This window comes from Apus apus, chromosome 11, assembly GCF_020740795.1.
Source record: "Apus apus isolate bApuApu2 chromosome 11, bApuApu2.pri.cur, whole genome shotgun sequence".
Taxonomy (NCBI): Eukaryota; Metazoa; Chordata; class Aves; order Apodiformes; family Apodidae; genus Apus; species Apus apus.
In genome coordinates this window covers 6717040-6735270 of record NC_067292.1, presented here as the reverse complement: position 1 = coordinate 6735270, position 18231 = coordinate 6717040, and the positions used below count along the sequence as shown (strand labels likewise).

At 37.0% G+C, this 18231-nt stretch overlaps 1 protein-coding gene across 5 annotated transcripts in view; it reads right to left on the bottom strand.

Annotated features, from left to right (window-relative positions):
• ADAMTS18 (ADAM metallopeptidase with thrombospondin type 1 motif 18) overlaps positions 1-18231 on the bottom strand; it is a 173717-nt gene that overhangs the window by 15902 nt on the left and 139584 nt on the right. For all 5 annotated transcript variants that reach the window (XM_051629539.1, XM_051629534.1, XM_051629537.1 and 2 more), the window contains 5 exons: positions 13970-14142; positions 12202-12332; positions 11933-12056; positions 10499-10743; positions 515-656 (listed from right to left, as the gene is read on the bottom strand). In XM_051629539.1, coding sequence (XP_051485499.1) covers positions 515-656; positions 10499-10743; positions 11933-12056; positions 12202-12332; positions 13970-14142 — 815 coding nt within the window. The remainder of the gene's footprint in view (positions 1-514; positions 657-10498; positions 10744-11932; positions 12057-12201; positions 12333-13969; positions 14143-18231) is intronic.

The window sequence follows — 18231 nt, the reverse complement described above, 5'->3', positions numbered from 1 at the left end:
AAGCAAATATCTGGAATATGGTAATTAGCAATCCTTAGCTGATACAGAATTTCATATTTTGACCTGGCAGAACTCAAAACATTTGTTACTAAACAGTGAGAAGAGCAGGGCACAACTGTCTACAAATACTCTCTACAGATAAGATAAATTTTACTCAGTATTTGGTATCTTTCTGTGTTCCCAAATCACAACAATGTCAAAGCACATATATTTAATTCCTATATTACTTCAACAGCAATCATATCATATCATATGCATACAGTTTGACGTAAAGCAAAAGATTGAATCTCCATATAAGTGACATGAATTGAGACTGACATGAATTTTTTTTTACTATAAAGGAAGTATGAAGTACTTCATCTATGTTTTAAGTTGTTACAAAAAATAAGGACCAGGTGTTCAGTGTAACTCCCTCTATGTATGGATATAGATCTTTACAAAATTAAAGGAGCTGAAGTGTTAGACATGCATTAACCAAATGAAAAAGAGGATTAGCAATTGGAAAGTTACCTACCACCACCACAAGTAGCTGAGCACTCTGACTGCACTGTCACCCAGGAGTAGCTATGTTTTTTGACAGACGTCTTGTTTTCATTGTTGGTTTTAGAAAATGTATATTCCCAAGCAATCCCAGGATTTTTGCCTTGTAACAGGATCTGTAGTGGAATATTAGGGGGTTGTTTAAAAACAACAACAAACAAAACAGGATATAAAAAAAAAAAAAGAAGAAAAATAGTCTGTCATTCTGAAGGAAGAAGAACTAAACATGATACACGCATAATACCTTTATACAAACCACATTTGTAAAAGACTTTTCAGGAGACCTAATTTTTCAAGAAACTAAAAATCTTCAAAGTAATTCCTAAACAGTCAAGCATCTGCTTGGACTAACACCTGCAGGGCATGTAACAGAAGAGCACAGAAATACATGGTTCAGCATAACGCTCCTTTAAATGAGAAGACGTTTGTCTGGATTGGTGAAGGTAAAATACCTTTGCTATATGTGAAATATCATCCAAAGGCTTTTGGAAATGCCCTTGCCTCAGCTCTCAGTGCTCTGCTTCTGCAGTGGGCCCCTAAGAAGTGGACCCCTGAGTTCTCTGAAGGTATCTGGCAAGTGCTGGGTTTGAGGATGGGAGAAATCTTTCTAAAGAAAACTTTCATTCTAATCAAAGGCAGATTTTTCAAATTTACTGTCTGAATTAATGCAGGATGCATGAACATCTAACACATACCTAAATTTGGAGAGAAAATTCTATTTAACAACATTTATTTTAGAAACTTCTCTGGGCAGCACACTGCATTTACAGTCATGCTTTATAGAAAAAAGTGCAACAATTTACAGTTACAGAGCTCTACTAAGTTTCACTTCTTCAACAGTAGGGATCTGGTCAGACTAATATAAAGAACAGGTGCACTTAACCTCAGTTCCTAAACATACTTTTTGATATCACTAGCATTTCAAGTACAATTTCAGGCATCTGTGCTAATGATTACCATTCAAAATATTAATAAAATATCATTTACATCCAGGTGGTGTCTAACGTGAGTGTTAAAGCAATCCTTGTAGGCAGAACTGATCTCTGTATGGACTGGTTTCATAAAACAGCAACAAAATTGCATTTATGTTGACCAAGAAATATAACAACATTTTGAAATGCAGCCATAGGTTTTAAAGTATTCTGAAAATGTACCTATTGAAAACCAGAAAATACCTACGACAGTTAAAATTCAGGCAAATTTACATGACCTGCACCTCAATAATACTGCACACATAAAGGATCTGGACTGCATACTGTCTCCTTTCCTAGAAGAAAGAAAAATGGATGCTATATTTTCCATTCCTGTTAGCCAAATATTTTATCTCAATCAGTGAACCTTAGGGATGATCCAGAGAATATAGTAATCAGGATGGTGAAAGGCAGTATGCTTCCAAAGAGTGAGAGAGTATGTGTCTTCTTACTAGAGGATGCAGATTAGAAGATCCTCTAAGCACAGGTAAAATCCAGTACCTCACATGAAAGTTTTCCTTTCACCCATCCAAGTGTGATTCATGAGCACCTCAGACTACCTGTTAGATTACAGCAGCAATAGATGTGAGGGTGATTACTGACCACTCTGTTTTTTCTTGATAGAAATAATATTACTCTGTCTGCTTTAGGGGTGAGTTATATATCACAACTATTTTACAAGAACAGGATTAAAATCAAACACAGAAATTAAGAAACATTAGAGACTGCTGTTCCAGTGACTTCACGCTGCCCTGCACAGATGCACTCTGCATCTCTGGATCTCAGACTGTCTTTCCAGCAAGGCTCTACCACTGTCAGTGCTCACAGCACATGGGGCTTGCTAATGAGCATATTACAAAGTTTCCATATTTTTTTTTATGCTCATTATCAGTGTGTGGTTCTGTGCCCTATTTGCTATGCTCTATTCAAACCATTACTAGGTTACTAGGGTAACTTTTTCAGGATCTTTCTTTTTTTCCTTGTCTATTCATTACTATCTGATGTAAATGTTTTATAAGATTTAAAGATTTAACAGCCCCATCAGATGAAGGAAAATATCTCTTCTATATCAATTTTCCGTTTAGAAAGCTGTTTGACTGCTGATGGTAAAAAGTCCAACTCTGTTAAAACAGCTGTTTCACAGTCACTTTGAATCTTGAACCTGAAGGCCATGGGCGTAAGAGTTTCTAGAAAAAACAGGTTGCAATAATATATGTTCACTCTACTGTCCTTAAGGACAAATTGAGACAACTATCTAATCTGTAAAGTTTGCTTCAGAAAAAAATAGGTTGCATTAAACCTAATAAGAACTAAGCCCTGGAAACCAATTTCCTGGTTCTTACTACAGACCATACCTCAAAAAGCTTTAATTTGCTTTTACTCATTGGAAGGTCTTACACATCCAAGGTATTAGCACAGAACTTGGCATCTTAGGCAGCCAGAAGCAATTCCGGAGAGTAGCTTTATTTTCTTCTTATGTTAGAAAAGATTTCATCTTTCATGGTCCTAGGAGGATGCACTTTCTCCTATTTCAGTAGGCGCTCTGTGTTCTTTCAAGTGCCGAGGCGGAAATTCTATCTGGCCTTTTAGAAAGTTGTGTCAAAAGAGGAGGAGGTTTTGTCCATAACTCAAGACCTCATGTAGGGGTTAGCCCTCATCTCATTTGATTCTGACAACTGTCATAAAACTGTACTATGTCAGTGGCCAAAAAAAAAGTAAAGCTTAAAACTTCCTAGTAAAAGTATCTTGAAGCATTAGATTGAACACTTGCCTTCTGAAAGTGCTCTTAACTTTGTGATAATGGAGGCAAGAAACAGAATGAATGCATCCTGAGCAACAGAATTCAGAACATGGAAGGGGGAGGATGAGAAGATAAAAGTGGCAACCAGTATTCTTCTGGTACTTCAACAGAGTATAAGGAATGAGGAGCAAGTGGTCACGGACCAGTTAGAACAAGATGCTTTAGTATCTATCACTGCACAGAACAACTTGAGGAACTCGCAACCTCCAGCTACGTGAGTGCCTGTGGGGTAAATCGTGCACCCAAGGCAAGCTGGGCCATACACATTTTAAGACCTTGAGCTGCACCCCCTTCTTGCACATTGGAAAGTAGACATATTTACAGCAGGCAGATGAAGTGAACTTCCTCTCCGTTTCCTGGTTCGCAGCCAAAGCTAGAGGCCCCTTCCATCCAGCAGACTGCAAGAGGTTATGTTTATAAAGCTAGACCTGCATCAACCTCAGGTTTCTTACCTCCTGTATCATCCCAGCTATGTAGAAAAGGGGCAAAATCAAACTCTGGAAAAATACGGGAGGCAAAATATTGCAGGGCACAAAACAATATACTTTAAGGTACCTGGCACTCAGCTGAAAAATAGTATACAGTCTATAATGTTCAACCAAGTTTTCATCAGGAATGCAATATTATTGCAAAGTTGCAATTTTGCTGAAGTAATGAGCATATAAAAAGTTTTCTATCGTATTTTCAAACATTCATAATAAAGCCTTTCCTTAACAGCCCAATAACTGAGGTCTGCATATAGAGCCAAGTTATCAGATTTACAAATTTGGAAAGACCTCCAGTACTAGTCTACTTAACTGGATGCATTCCAGCATCTTTTCAGCCAACTGGCATTTGCTCCCAAATTTACAGCTGGCAAACAACCTCCTTAAACATTTCCAGTTCCTCAATAGAACTGTTTAATGTCTACCTTTAACACACCAACCACCTGACTTCAGACACAACACTCAGCAGCTCTGACCGCAGGGCGCAGAGTTATAAAATTTACAGCTTCTTGAGTTTGAAAACCACAGACGCTGTGGCTGGAATCTGCCAGATCTATTCTGAGGAAAAAGAACTCTGGCTTTTGCTTAGGGCACAAACTGTTAAAACAATGGGTAAATTGAATTCTCCTGAGTAAAGAACCTTTTCCTTTTGCTGCTAATCTTGATTTCAAAGCTAAACTAATATATTTTATAAACTAGCTGTGCATCTGCTCCTTTGTTTGAGATTTTTTTCCCGTGGCTATCCTAAGTTTCCAACACAATACTCTATTCTGCAGCTCACATTTAAAAAAACCTATCATCATTGCTTAATTATGTTTGATTCTCTGACTGTGTTTTTTTATTTGAAGATGTATATGTGAAGTTACTTCCAGCACATTGAATTAAAAGGGATTAATTTACAAAGATAAACTCCCCTTCCTTCCATCATAGTCTGTCCAATATATGGGAAAGCAAACTAATGCCTGCCATGTAACAAGCTGAAAAGGAGACTCACTATCTCTGTGAAGGACTAATAGACATTTACAAATCACAGAGTGAAGCTGGGCATCAAAAAAAACCCAGGTAAAGTAATAGCTATTGTTTACTCAGATGTGCTTAATGGATTTTCATCTTTACTCACTCTGCATGTACATAATTTACAAAATGGGCATGAGCCCAAGCTTTGAATCCCAGCATACATGGTAGCTTTGATCTGAGTCTTCAAATTGCAACTACATTTTCTGGGTCACTCCCATGCTTTTTAAGTCTTTGCTAATTTCTTTAGGTGGATGTAGCCGAGTTAAGCGATCTGCAGTGAGCAATTAATTACACTAGTAAGGGCAGACAGAGAAGTTTGTCTGGGTGGAAGACTGCTGCCTGGCTGTGTTATGTTTGCAAGACCTGCAGTTTTCATCCACTATCAATCTACATGCTGTTTGATATATAATGGAACATCCAAAATCCAAAGTCAGATTCTGATTTCTCTGTTTAATCAAGACTAATTCCATTGACTTTTATGAATTTACTCTGATTTCAGCAGGACAAATCTAAGCATGCAACGTATGGTGCTGGTAGAAAACTTTAAAACAAGTTGTAGAACAGGAGTGTTGTTGTGAATGGGCAGCTGTTGGATCCTTGACAGTGGCTAGCACCAGGAGCTTCAAATAAAAGTGGGACAACACCTGTTTGAAAAGGACCAGTAAAGGAAAAATTGTCCATTGTTTACTTAAGCCAAACCTTATTAAAAAACCTGAGATTTATCCTTTCAATACTTCTAAAGTCACTTTAAACACAATCTTAACTAAAAGTTTATGACAAACTATTGTTTTCAAGGAAGTCCACTAAGGTCTTTAAAAGGGGGCGAGGAGGGTGGAAAGGGTAAGCTTGAAAGGTCCTGTATGATCTCATTTCTACTTCAGCTGTTTCAAATTTAACTTCTGTTGTTATTGTGTCTCCATTTTTTTGCTGTTCACGTGTTAAATGTACAACTTTCCAGGATACTGTCCAGCTAATCTCTCACTAAAGGAGAGCTTGTATGTTGTATTGAATCAACATCTGTATCATATAAGCACATCTTAGCTCTCTTTAGCTTACTATCTCTTTGGGGGAAACCAGTACAAATTTATCATCTAGTAGCTAATAATAAATGTAATGCTTTAGAACTACAACTTGGCTTTTGCCCAGTGGCAGCTACATCATCAGTAAAACCATTCAACCTGGACCCTTTTTTTTTTCTCCCTATTGGTAAAGAGGAAGTGATTTACAGGTTCTAATTAGACATATGCCTGCTTTGAAGCTCTCTTCACCTCTTCCCATGAATGTCTGCCTCTTTGAAAAGCATCCTTTCCATCTGTTACTTATTGCTGTCAAAATTTTTCACAAAGATTTCACTATTCCTTAATTCAATATGTCACCAAGTTTGAGGTAAACTTCAGTGAGGATATTGATTCTGTCTTGTCCTGAAAAACTTTACACTGCTTTCTCAAATTGGCTTTTAAGTTCTCAAAACAGTCAATTATTCATCTGGTTATTGATAGAATGGAAAATCAACTTATTAAACTCTTAACATTTTTTAGTTTATCAGTCTCCAGTCATGCCCATGTAACAGTTCAGTTTCCTGTAATTCAAGTCAGTCATGGAGCCTGACAATATTTCAACAAGTGGATGTCATGAGTGAACCTCAGATGAGTTTGGTATCAGTAAGCCCTGTGATGGCAATGTCCCTTGTGCTCTGCTACCCTCTCTGGAAAGTGTTTTCAGCAGTTTCAGTGCCCACAGGTAGCTCTTTATTTCCAGAGCCAGATAAATGAATGATTAATTTATTGTTTGTTTCTCCTCAAGTTACGTATTTTTCAGTTAACAGAAAATTACTGACAAGGTCTTTAAATTGGAAGTGCTGACCTTAGATTACCTATGACCAAATGACAGATAAAGAAGCTGATTATATTCAAGTACATTTAAAAATAAATCCAGTATAAGTCCATTTAAGACGAGGCAATTATGCTACAGAAACCATATTTTAAAAACCCGGTATTAATTTCTGATCCTAGGTTATAATTTAACTATCATGTTTCTACCACTTTGACCTTTGTCTGTTACTTCATCTGGCCTGAATGTGACCATTTCAGGAACTGCCTTTTGAATCCAAGGGGTTTTTTTAATTTCAGCTTTTACTGGTTTTTACAAACCCACAATCACCAAATTATCAATAATACTAACTGCAATTTCAGAAGGACACAGAGACACAAATTCTGAAGGGCACTGGTTTACTGGGTTATCTCTCTTGTGTTCCCTCCTGTGAAACTGAACAATCCAGAAAGGGTTCTGATTAATTCTAAAATCTTATAATGCATTTATACTTTCAGGACTTGTGCTCAGGAAGAACTATCCTACACATTAATTCCACATTCATCTCACAATGTTCTCCTCCCCCTCTGAAAATATTTGAGCACTATAGTTAGCATTTTTTTCTCCCACAACCTACTTAAATTACAGACTCACTGCCCTTTGTCTTCTTCGGTATGACTCATTCCCATAATTGCATATATATAATATATGTAAATATGTATATATATATCTTTTTTGAGGCTTTTTCTTGCCTCTTTCCCATTTTTCAGTAGTGTTTAGGACTGCAAAGTCTGATTAAATGGTACATGCTCAGCTGCATAGGAACATACTGTACAGTAAGGTAAAAATACAAACCATTCTGTAGAAGTGCAAGGCTGAACTTGTGATACACAAGACAATAGGGAATTTTAAGTGTTTTTTTTTTCTTATTTGGGTTTCATCCTTCTCTCTTAATACATGCTTCAGATGTCTCTTTCAAGAAAATATTTTGGAGCGCGACTGCATTTCAAAAGAAGTGATTGCCTTGAGCACAGACTAGTTAGACCTGTCTGGACCCATTCTGGGAGAGCACTGGTCCCATCCTCTCCTGTGAATGTTGCTCAGAGGAGGTGCATAACCTGAACTTCGGGGATACATGCAGGCTGATTTGCATTCGGAAATGCAGTCAAAATCCTGGACAATCTGTGTCACAACAAATGTCTAGCAAAACTACGACTACAAAATTAAACAGGCAGAAGCTGTGTTAATCCGTCCTTCAGATTATAGTGAAATGGCAATAAATACACCTACAAAAACATGTATTTTCTGCCTACCTGAATAATAAAAGTGCCTGAATGGATGCATGCAGTTTATTCAATTTCTCAATACCTTCTGTATGCACTTCTACAAAGCGTGTGAACTGAATACTTCTGGAAAAATAATTGATCTAGAAAACAAGTATTTAATTTCTTTCATAAAAACCTAACTAAAAAATAAAAAAATATATTTAAATACTACAGGAAGAAGTTGAAATCTGAAACCTGGAAAGTCTTACCTTATTGAAAATTAAGTTAATGGGATAAAAATTTCTGGCAGCATTTTTTTTGTGTGCTCCTTTGAAAATCACAGCTGAGATAAAAATTAAAAACATACAATGTAGTATGCTTAAACACTCATTTTTCAGCCTTCTATCAGTTTCTGGTATTGATAGTTGAAGTAGGATTTGGTTTATTATTACTGCTGCAAACAGATCTTCAGCAAAATGTGTGTTTGAAAAACATACTACTTTAGTTTTCATTGGCAGTTTTGCTGCTTAGAGTTAATTGTAAATCATAAATCATGCAGATCTCTGAACACACAACATTCTGCATTTTTTTTTTTTTCCAGTTTGATGACTGTTGCCTAAAGTACTGAAGGGAAAAAAATCTTAACTCCAGCTCATAGATATATATATAATTGGGGAATATGTAACTGTAACATTTTCAGTCATTACACTCCCTGGCTGCCAATGCCAATGGTGTAGGTATTTCAATAAAAATGCAGGGAAGTTTAAATGAGCTCTCATAGGAGTAATAGCCTCCAGTTAAATACTACATCTTAATAAAACTGTTTAGCATAATCTGATAGGATGAAAATAGAAGTGTTATTTGGCATTACATTTTTTTTCTTTGATCTTTATACTGCAAAGTATATGCACGATATGCAGCCAAGTCAGTCATCTTGCAGGCAATTTATAATTCATACCTTAGCTCTATCATAATACAACTCAATCTACTTTGTATTAGGACAAATAAGATTCCTGAGAGTTCAGCTTAACATTTCCTAGCATTTATAGGTGTGCTTGTTTCTTTGCTGTGAGGCAGTTCTGGAGATGATGTGCAGACAAGGAAGCAGGTATGTCGCGTGTAGACCAAACTCTTCCTTGGACTAAAGCATCTCTATTAACATACATGAGATGAAGATTCAGAAAAAAAAATATTTTTAAAGGCACTGCAAATTCTGATAATAATTTGTGAAAATACATGCCCTTAGCCCATGTCAAACTGTCCATTCTAAGACATGTTCATCCTGAAGTACTTTAACATGTGTTTATGGTCTGTGAACTCCAGTGGTCCTTAAAGATATATTTCAGCTCATTACTCAATCAGTCTGAATAGCAGTAAGGTCCTTCAGTATTCCTAATAAAAACTTCACTGAATACTTGTGAAAGTTTAAACAATCCTTGAAGAATATATTTCAGGTTACAGTCTATACTTACTGTGTTTCTTACTTTAAGAGAGCAAAGCTGCCTAAAGGAGATGGGATGCAGAGCTCTCAGCTAACTGCTCCTGCAGAGCAGCTACTACTTGGGGTGTGCAGTGGTGGGGTGAAGAGCTGCCTCATTCTGCCCCCCAGAACAGCTCCAGCACTTGCTCTTGTGCTCCCGGAGCACACACCAGAGAAAGCTGCACCTCAGCTCGTGAGCTGACCAGAGGATTGCTGGAAGCTGGGGGAAGGAATTGAATCCTTTCTATGGAGGGCTCCTGCCTTCTCACATGGAGGGAGTAATCAAAACAGCCATAGCAGATGAGTTACGAAGCTAAGGACTTGCTAGAGCTTTCTGACAAAGCAGGCAAATGTAGCTGACAGGGAGGAGACTGGTGATTCAGCCAGAAATTGACCCTGACATGTTCTAATGTATTTTAAAAGGGAATCTAGTCAAGTAACATAATGTAGAAAGATTTTTCTTGGAGCAGAAGTATTAGTGGCCCATTTCAAACACTGGAACAAACCATAGAGGCACCAAATTTACTTTCTACAAATAAACTTTCAACAAAAGATATCTAGCAGACAGAGCAGGTGATGCTGGGAATCTGACTGGGAGACAGACATATATAAAATTCATTATTTTAGATTCTATTACCAGTAAAACTGAATCAACAGAAATCACATAGGAGCCAGTGTGTGGTACTTTGACTGTCTGTGTCCCAAGGTAGATGTAAAAGATGGCTACACGAGCTTGCAGTTTCATTATTTGAAACTGTTACCATTAAGCCTTGTCATAACGTTGGATGTAATTTTTACATGACTGAATTTTATTGTATACTGTTTATCGGATGTGTTTATAATCTCTATTACTATTCTGCAGCAACAGAGAAGTAATGCTAGAAGTTTTATGTAGCTTCCTTTTCACTGTATTTCTGACAGTTTACTAAAAGTCAGACCTGGATAAACTGGTGAAAGGCGTTTCAATCTAGCATGACACGCCCCCCCCCCCCCCCCCCCATTTAAATCTGAATTCTATCATGACTCAACACTATTCTTTAATCTCACTGAGAGCTACAGTGCAGAGCTAAAGCTGTCGTTACCAATTCTGTAATAGACATCAAGGGAAGAATAAACAGAAGAAAGCTTACTTCAAAGACCAGTGTCTCATTAGTCGGACCTGCTGCATATAGACTCTCCGGATGGTTAAAAGAGCGTTGGTAATCAAAAACTGTTCCAGCAAAAGAGAATTTCCCTGGCCAGTCAATTGTCCAGTCTCCTGTCAGATAATACTTTTTACTGAGGTTGCGCACTGCAAGGTAGCTGGTGGAGCTCTGCATCTCCTGGAGCTGTATGCTGCGTGCTCCTGCTGGGACAGTGACCACTGGGTAGTAGTCTGAAATGAAAGAAATAAGCAGTATTTTTAACATCAGCACACAGATAGAGATAGCTTATCATTTTTAAGCCAATTTGAAATGTTTGCTGTCTGAAAGGTATTGGAGACAGCCGTTGTGATCTTCCAAAGTTACCCCATTTTCACAAGGAGAAACCAGGTCTGATTTTAAGCCCCCTTTGCAGCCTGTAATCAGAGGAACTCAGAGGTATTTCAATTCCTCACAATTTTCTTTGTGATTAAAGCCATCAAAAAGCAAGTTCACCTTAGAAAAAGGCAGAGCAGACGTTGTTCCTTGTACTTCCCTACAGTAGTTGGAAGGTACTTCTTCCACCATGGTAAAGGTTTTTGAGGTGAGGTGCACTGGGATGCAGAGGGCTTTCACAGAGCCCTGTATCCCATTGGATGTCCCGGCTGTGAACTCATGTAGAAATCTCACTTATTCTCGTGCAGAAATCTCATGCATTCTACAGTCAGACAACAATCCTCCGACAATCTCCAACATACACTGCACACAACTTATTTTGCAGAACATTCAGTTTAGATTATTTTTCTAGCATTGTATCTCTGTACTACTATATCCTAAACAATTCCCTGCCCTATTCCTGTAGTATTGACGTGTCTCATGATCAACAATAAATGGATCCCTAAAATGGGTAAAGAAATATGATCTGCATTTCATGCCTGAGAAATTGCAGCATAGTGAGACTATTTCCCAAAAAGCCTGTGGACAGTCCACTAAAGAAAAGTCCACCTCCCAGTGACTGGATCATCTCTTGAATCAACTGGACAGCTTCCAGCCAACTTAATTTGAACATGGAAATGGAAATACTGTCATGTTTGGCATTATGCTGTGTCTCTATATCTTTTACAGTCCCATTCCAGTCAGAGCTGTTGACAGCTATTTTTTCACTTGCCTAAAATCTCTTTTAAGAGGAAATTCACACGTAAAGGGAAAATATGGCTTCAGAAACAAGATGAATGCTTGCAAATTAACTAACCAAGACTTATTCTCATAGCTTTCTTGTTACCAAGAAACAGCAGAAATGTGAACTCTCCTCTCACTCTCCCTGTGATTTTCAGCTCACATCTGGACTTTCAGCCACTGCCCTAATGAGCAAGGAGTCATATATATTACATAGGGATACAGCAGAGCAATGAGCTGATGATCATGTGGAACAGCTTTCCTTACCATTAGCTTTGTGCTGGATCAAATATTGGCCTTTAAAGAACTTGCATGTTGAATTATCTCCTTTACAAACTCCACAAGCATCCAGTGCAGCTTTGGAACCAAGTCCATGATCACACCCTACTTGCTGCAACCAAAAGGCACAAGTGAACAACTCAAGACACGAGAGAGTTTTAAGAAACAGCTGTGTATTCCATAAAGGAGTCGATTGCCCATTAAAAAAAAAAAAAAAAAAAAAAAGACTTTAGGATTGTAAGAAAATTTCATCTTACTTCACATATTCCATCAATGCAAACATCATATTTATTTGGAGAACACAGGGTTCCATCCTTCACTTTGCTGGACATTGCAAAGAAAAAGTCGAAGTCTTCAGCTGTGCAGTACAATTTACATCTATCTTCCTCTGGGAAAAACAAAACCAAAACAAGCAAAAAAAAAAAAAAAGCCACAAAACAAAAAAACATTAGCAGACCTGCAGCACAGTTAAAAAAAACCCCAGAAGCAAACAACAGTCCCAGACAAAACCGCACACCAAATAACCATTCTGCCATTGTTTCTTCCTGCAGCCTAGATGACAAGCTACAGTGTTTTCCCCTAATAAAAGCACCTTTCCTCTAAAAAAAAAAATAAATTCACAGCCACTGTCAATCTAATTTCTTCTTATACACAGATAGTTTGTGAGGGTTATAGAGGGCTGTGTAATTCTATACAGACAATAACAGTCATGCAATTGTAAATATCATCACACTTGCTGAAATGCACCATGTTAATACATGAACATGAAATTAGTATCCTTTTATGCTTAAATATGCAGCTGGATTTTCAATAGTACTTCCTACAGAGGCAAGGCATCTGCAACAGTTTTGAAAACTACATCATGTTTTCAGAACTATAAATACAGATCTTGGAGATTTTTGAAAAGCAGCAATGGAAGGTAAGGACAGGCATTTTCAAATTCAGTCACCTGGGGACATCTTGCTTTTGAAAGTTAGGACCTTTGTCCCTAATTTTAAGCTCCTGTTTATTTTCCCCTACCTTTAAAACCAATGTAGAACACCTTAATTTCTGTTAAACAAGAAACATTCTGTTCCCTGTTACGCAACATCCATTGTTACATGCTCGTCTTTGTTCACTGTGACTGCTAGGATGGAGGTTTATAAATACCCACAAAAATCTCTGCAAAGTATTTTCAAGAAAATACGATCAGGTTATGAATAAAAGTTAGATGTATGTGTATGTTCATGTATATATTTATGCAATTACAGACTTACTATGAAAAAGAGCAATTTGTATAGGTACTAAACAAGCAGCTAAAATGTGACATAATCCAGCCACTTTTATCCAAGCAGTAATAATTGCAGCTACAAACTGTGCTTTCAAACAGCAGAAAATATTTGTTAAAACATTAATTTTAAAATGTTGATAAAAATTAATATGGATTCAAAATATTTGTAAAATTAAGATGCATAAAGTAAAAATAAACTTTACTTCTACAAAAGACGAAACAGTTACTGAGACCTGAACTCCATAAAGATCTCTTAGTAAAAGACGACTTCAAAAAATTATGCCAGTACATTGTTTGTGTTTCCAATTCTCATGGGACTATACCAGCAGGAAAGTCAAAAGGTTGATTTATTGTTACAATTCAAAATCTGAGAACATTCCAAAGGAAGGAAGATTCTGGTAGTGGTGTTGTGGGAGCTTACATTTCCCATGCTGAAAAATCCATGGAAATTGTTTTCTTTTACACTAACAGAAATGTATTATAAAATGAAAGAGGGGGGTAGCAATAGCCAGGGAATCACGCTAAAGACAAAGTTTTAAATTCACAACCAAAATCAATTCTACATGTTTGTACAGGCAGCATTGCACACGAGGCCAGATTCAGCTAGGCTAGACAGCAAATGCATCACAAATAAGCCAAATGCATTTCTGTTTGCTTATATCACGGTGATATTTGCCCAAATAATATGGATGAATTGCAGCTTAGAGCTCACATTCTGCAATTGCTTTTGTCCATCAGAGCTGGGACATAGTTACCTTCCACTTTAGTATATGGCTTCCACTTGTAGTACCATCCCCGGAAAGGTTTGCTGTTGTATTCTGCGCACTGCTGGGCACGGAAGTCCAAACTGTTTGCTGGACATGGCTGATTATTACAAAGTTGGTAAATACGACTGGAACCTTGGCAGAATTTGCCACCATACTGTGGCCTACAACAAAAAAAAAAAAAAAAAAGAAAGAAAAAACATTCTTTTGCAAAATCTACTTTTTGTGTGGTTGGTGTGTTACATGTGTATTAACAGAGAAAATGAGAGTATGTATTGTCTTAGGAGAAGAGTATTTTTTATAGGGGCCATTTGCTTAATTTTCAGTTTCCTAAAACCTAGCACAGCAGATGCCATGAATGATCTGTTTGGTTCACTGCAAACTCGGCAAAGATGTAACTGTCTAGAGGTGAGTCATGGTTTTGCTAATTTAAATTTACAGGGTTTTTTTGTATTGGCTGGTTTCAGCCTCATTGTACAGCTATTTTTAGTCTGCTGTAACCCAGGAATGAACATGTGCAAAGAATTACCTATCACATAAGTGTTAATAAAGGATAACATAACACCAATCAAACATAAACAGAATGAATAATTACTTCTGGTTGTTCATTAGTTTCAAAATCATTTTGAAAAAATGCGCTTTCAAAAAGTCAAAGGAAGCAAAGACTGCATACAGTTGTCTTGCTTTAGGAAAATGATGGAATTCATGGATAATTTTAAATGTGTCACATTCACTTCAGCAAACCTTACCTGGGCATTTCCCTTAATATTGACCAGAATGAAAATAGCATATTTGATTACGTTGATAGTATCTTACGTTATCAGAATAAGAGATTTTTACTATTTGGTCAATGCACACAACTGTAAAACAATACAAAATGTAAACAATTGCTGTTTTTAAAGTGACTGGGACGTCTCACAAGCTGCTAAGAAATGTATTCACTCACTTTTGTATTCCTTATGGATCTCCAGAGGAATTCACTGATGATATTTTTTTGCAGTTTCACAATGCTCAGATACATATCTGAGCTAAATCTTCAAAACAGCAAATTCTGAGAACTGTTTGTCATATTATACCATCTCTTGTGTCAAGTAAAAAGAAATGTAACAATGCTGCACTTGTGTACATTTATATCATTTTTTAAAATTAGGGAACATACATACTTGGAAGACAAGCTATGATCTTTCAGTGGACAGCCTGCCCATATTCCACACACAAAGGAAAAAAATTAGAATACCAAATAAGATACTGAAAAATAATAATATATTACATAACAATAATAATTAATAAAAATAGTACAAAAGATACGATTGCAATGAATAATTGGTATTTTTTGGTTAAATCTCTACACACTATAGCTACTCCTCATATCAGGTATTCCATGCAATGCCTCTGGACTTGCATCTGACTGGAGTAATATGGAGACAGCTTGGTGCAACATGGATGAAAAAGTCGAGGTGCTTCTTCTGCTTGCTTTATTATAAATTTTAACCCTCCTGTGTCTAACCCTCTAGCCAAGCTGGGGCTTGGTTTTTGGTTTTGAATCTACACAATGTCTGCCTTTTCCAGAATTCTGCCTACAAAAGTTTTTGAAAGGAAGTGCTGAAAACCTACCTGCTACTCTATGTACAACTGGATTAAAGTACCAGCAAAATGTGTTGTGGAAAGAAAAAATTTCCAGTGACTTTCCTTGAGGTCACCTACTAGCTACACTGACACTGGGTATAACAGTGAAGGTCTTAAAACAGAGTCAGATTTTCCATCCTAGTTGGTGACAATTCAGCCTGTGAAGGGCAGAGAGGATATATAACATCAGTGAAGTCAGGGAGTATTTATGTTGACTTTGTGCAATTGGTGAGATCTGTGAGTTAAGGCAGCCAAGCTGTTGGGTCCTTACTCAATTCTCTACAGACTTTCTTCACAGCTTCAGCACGTGTATGATTTTTTTACATCCTTCAGCCCCAGAGAAGAAATCTGCTGGAATGTAAGGAAAAGAAGCAACCTCCTTCCAAGGAAATGCCACCAAACAAGCAATAAAATAGAATTATTTATAGCTAGATTGTGATTCCTAGCCATAGTCTTGTATTTGAGGATGGTATAAAATTCCACCAAACTAAGGGAGCTCTGAAAGAGGCATTCTGTTTTCCAGCTCTGTTCCAGCATGTTAAGATTGCAGTACACTCCCACTACTGAAACCCTTGGCCAGAGAATTATGGCAATGTCTCCACCTTCATTTTCTACCAACATCGTGTCAGCCAGAGTTAAGTAATTCACAGGAAACTAGGTGTAGATTCACAAAAGCAAATTTCTGAGAAAAGCCTATTATCTACACTTACAAAATCAGACTTTTATGGGTGCCATTTATGCCACCAGTAGATTTTGGTTTGACTGCAGAAGCCCTGCTGTGACTGCAGTCACAACAGAACACTTTGCACACAGGGTGTTCCAATATTTCTATAGTGAATAGTTCTTTCAGTGCTCCTGCTACAGCCTCAACCTTTCATCCAGGTACCTCCCCAGTGCTGGCATGTGCAGGTAACTGTACCTGCATGAACAGTTGCTGTTAGAGCTCAGGCCTTGCTGAGGGTCATCAGAAAAGGAGACATTTGGTGAGAAAGACCAGCAAAGAAACAGTCTCCAAAGAATTATTTGAAAAGGAGTGTGAGTCCAAAGATGTAAATAGTCCATTTTGTATAAGACTCTAGTATTAAAATGCTGTAAGAGTAACTTAATTCTGCAATACCCTTTTAAGAATAGACTTCATGAGGAGTGAAAGTTAAATTGACATTCAATGCAATGCAACAAAGAGCATGAGAAATTCTGGAATTAGTCTGATCACGAAAATATTACAAAGGGAACTAGACTCTGAAATCCAGGACTCCTGCATTTTTTAATGTTTTGTAATAGTTTAAATACAAGTGAGAACATTTCTACTTATATTATGACTGTATCATGATAGTATCAGAAAGCTAGACTATTTTATTCTGTATGACTTAGAAAGGTCTACAAGGTCTTTCACAGTCTTCATTTTTTGATCCAGCTCTGATATTGAGTCTTAACCTGGTTACATCAAATTTTGCATCAAGTCTTACTTTAATCAGGACAGATGACTCTGAAAGCACATTTTGAAGACATAATGCTACAATTACAGACACCATATTAAAGAGCTTCTGTTTGAAGACCATTTGACATCATCATCAGTTATAACAGTGCACCAGATCGAAACATTTCAATTACTGGACATTCTTTTGTTAGACAGGGAGAGCAAGGGAGGGCTTATGAATAAATGCAAAGACCAGTGTGCATACATACAAATTGAACAGGCAAGACAGGGAGCAAAGCTGCAAGACCAAAATATATACAGGATGTGTAATCAAGACACTGCATTCTCTGCTAAATAGTTAAATGAAGAAAACTATCTAAGTAATTTCATTTATCAAAATGCACTGAGAAACAACAGAAAAGGTTGAGAAAAGGCTATGCTATGGATCTGCAGAAATTGGCTTGACTGAGTGAGAGTAATAAAGAGTATTTTTACTAACTCACATTTTCCTATAACATAGTATATGAAGCATGGATAGTATTACTGCAGCACTGTATAGTAGGTGTGAGGCTTCTTTACAGTCTCATAAACTGCTTCATATTTTCTCTATCTTTTATTACTGCAGTTTAAATGCTGATTTTATTGTGTGCAATGAAGAATACATGTGTCTATGCCTGTTGAAATTGTGTATGAAATAAAAGTGAAATCCTTACTTCTTCTAAGTTGAAGTGAACTGAGTACTTGGGAAAGATGCTGGTCAGATAACACCTCTACTTTCTGATAGTATTGTAAGGAATAGTAGAATCTACAGTGACAAGACATTCAGTACAGGAAAATACCAGAAATGTTTCATGAATTAGCATATAATTCTAGAGTTCAGCGAGTTTATTCTGACCTGCCAAACACAAAAGAATGCAAAGAACATGACAGACATACAAAGACATCTGTCTACAACCATTTTGATACTGACTTTAAAAATATTTGGTTTATTATCCTGGTTAATATGATCTCATCAGAATTCTTAATAGTGTTTTAGACCTTTTTTCCTTTCCTCTTTAGTTATTAGCTGTGAATGTATCAGTGCAGCATTTCATTACATCTGCAGGTATTTGATAAACTATAGTGTCACAAAATAAATGGAGAAAGTTGGGCTGTATATGTTCTAATACCCTAGCAGTGTTCAGAAAGGTCTTAGAAACATTTCCACATG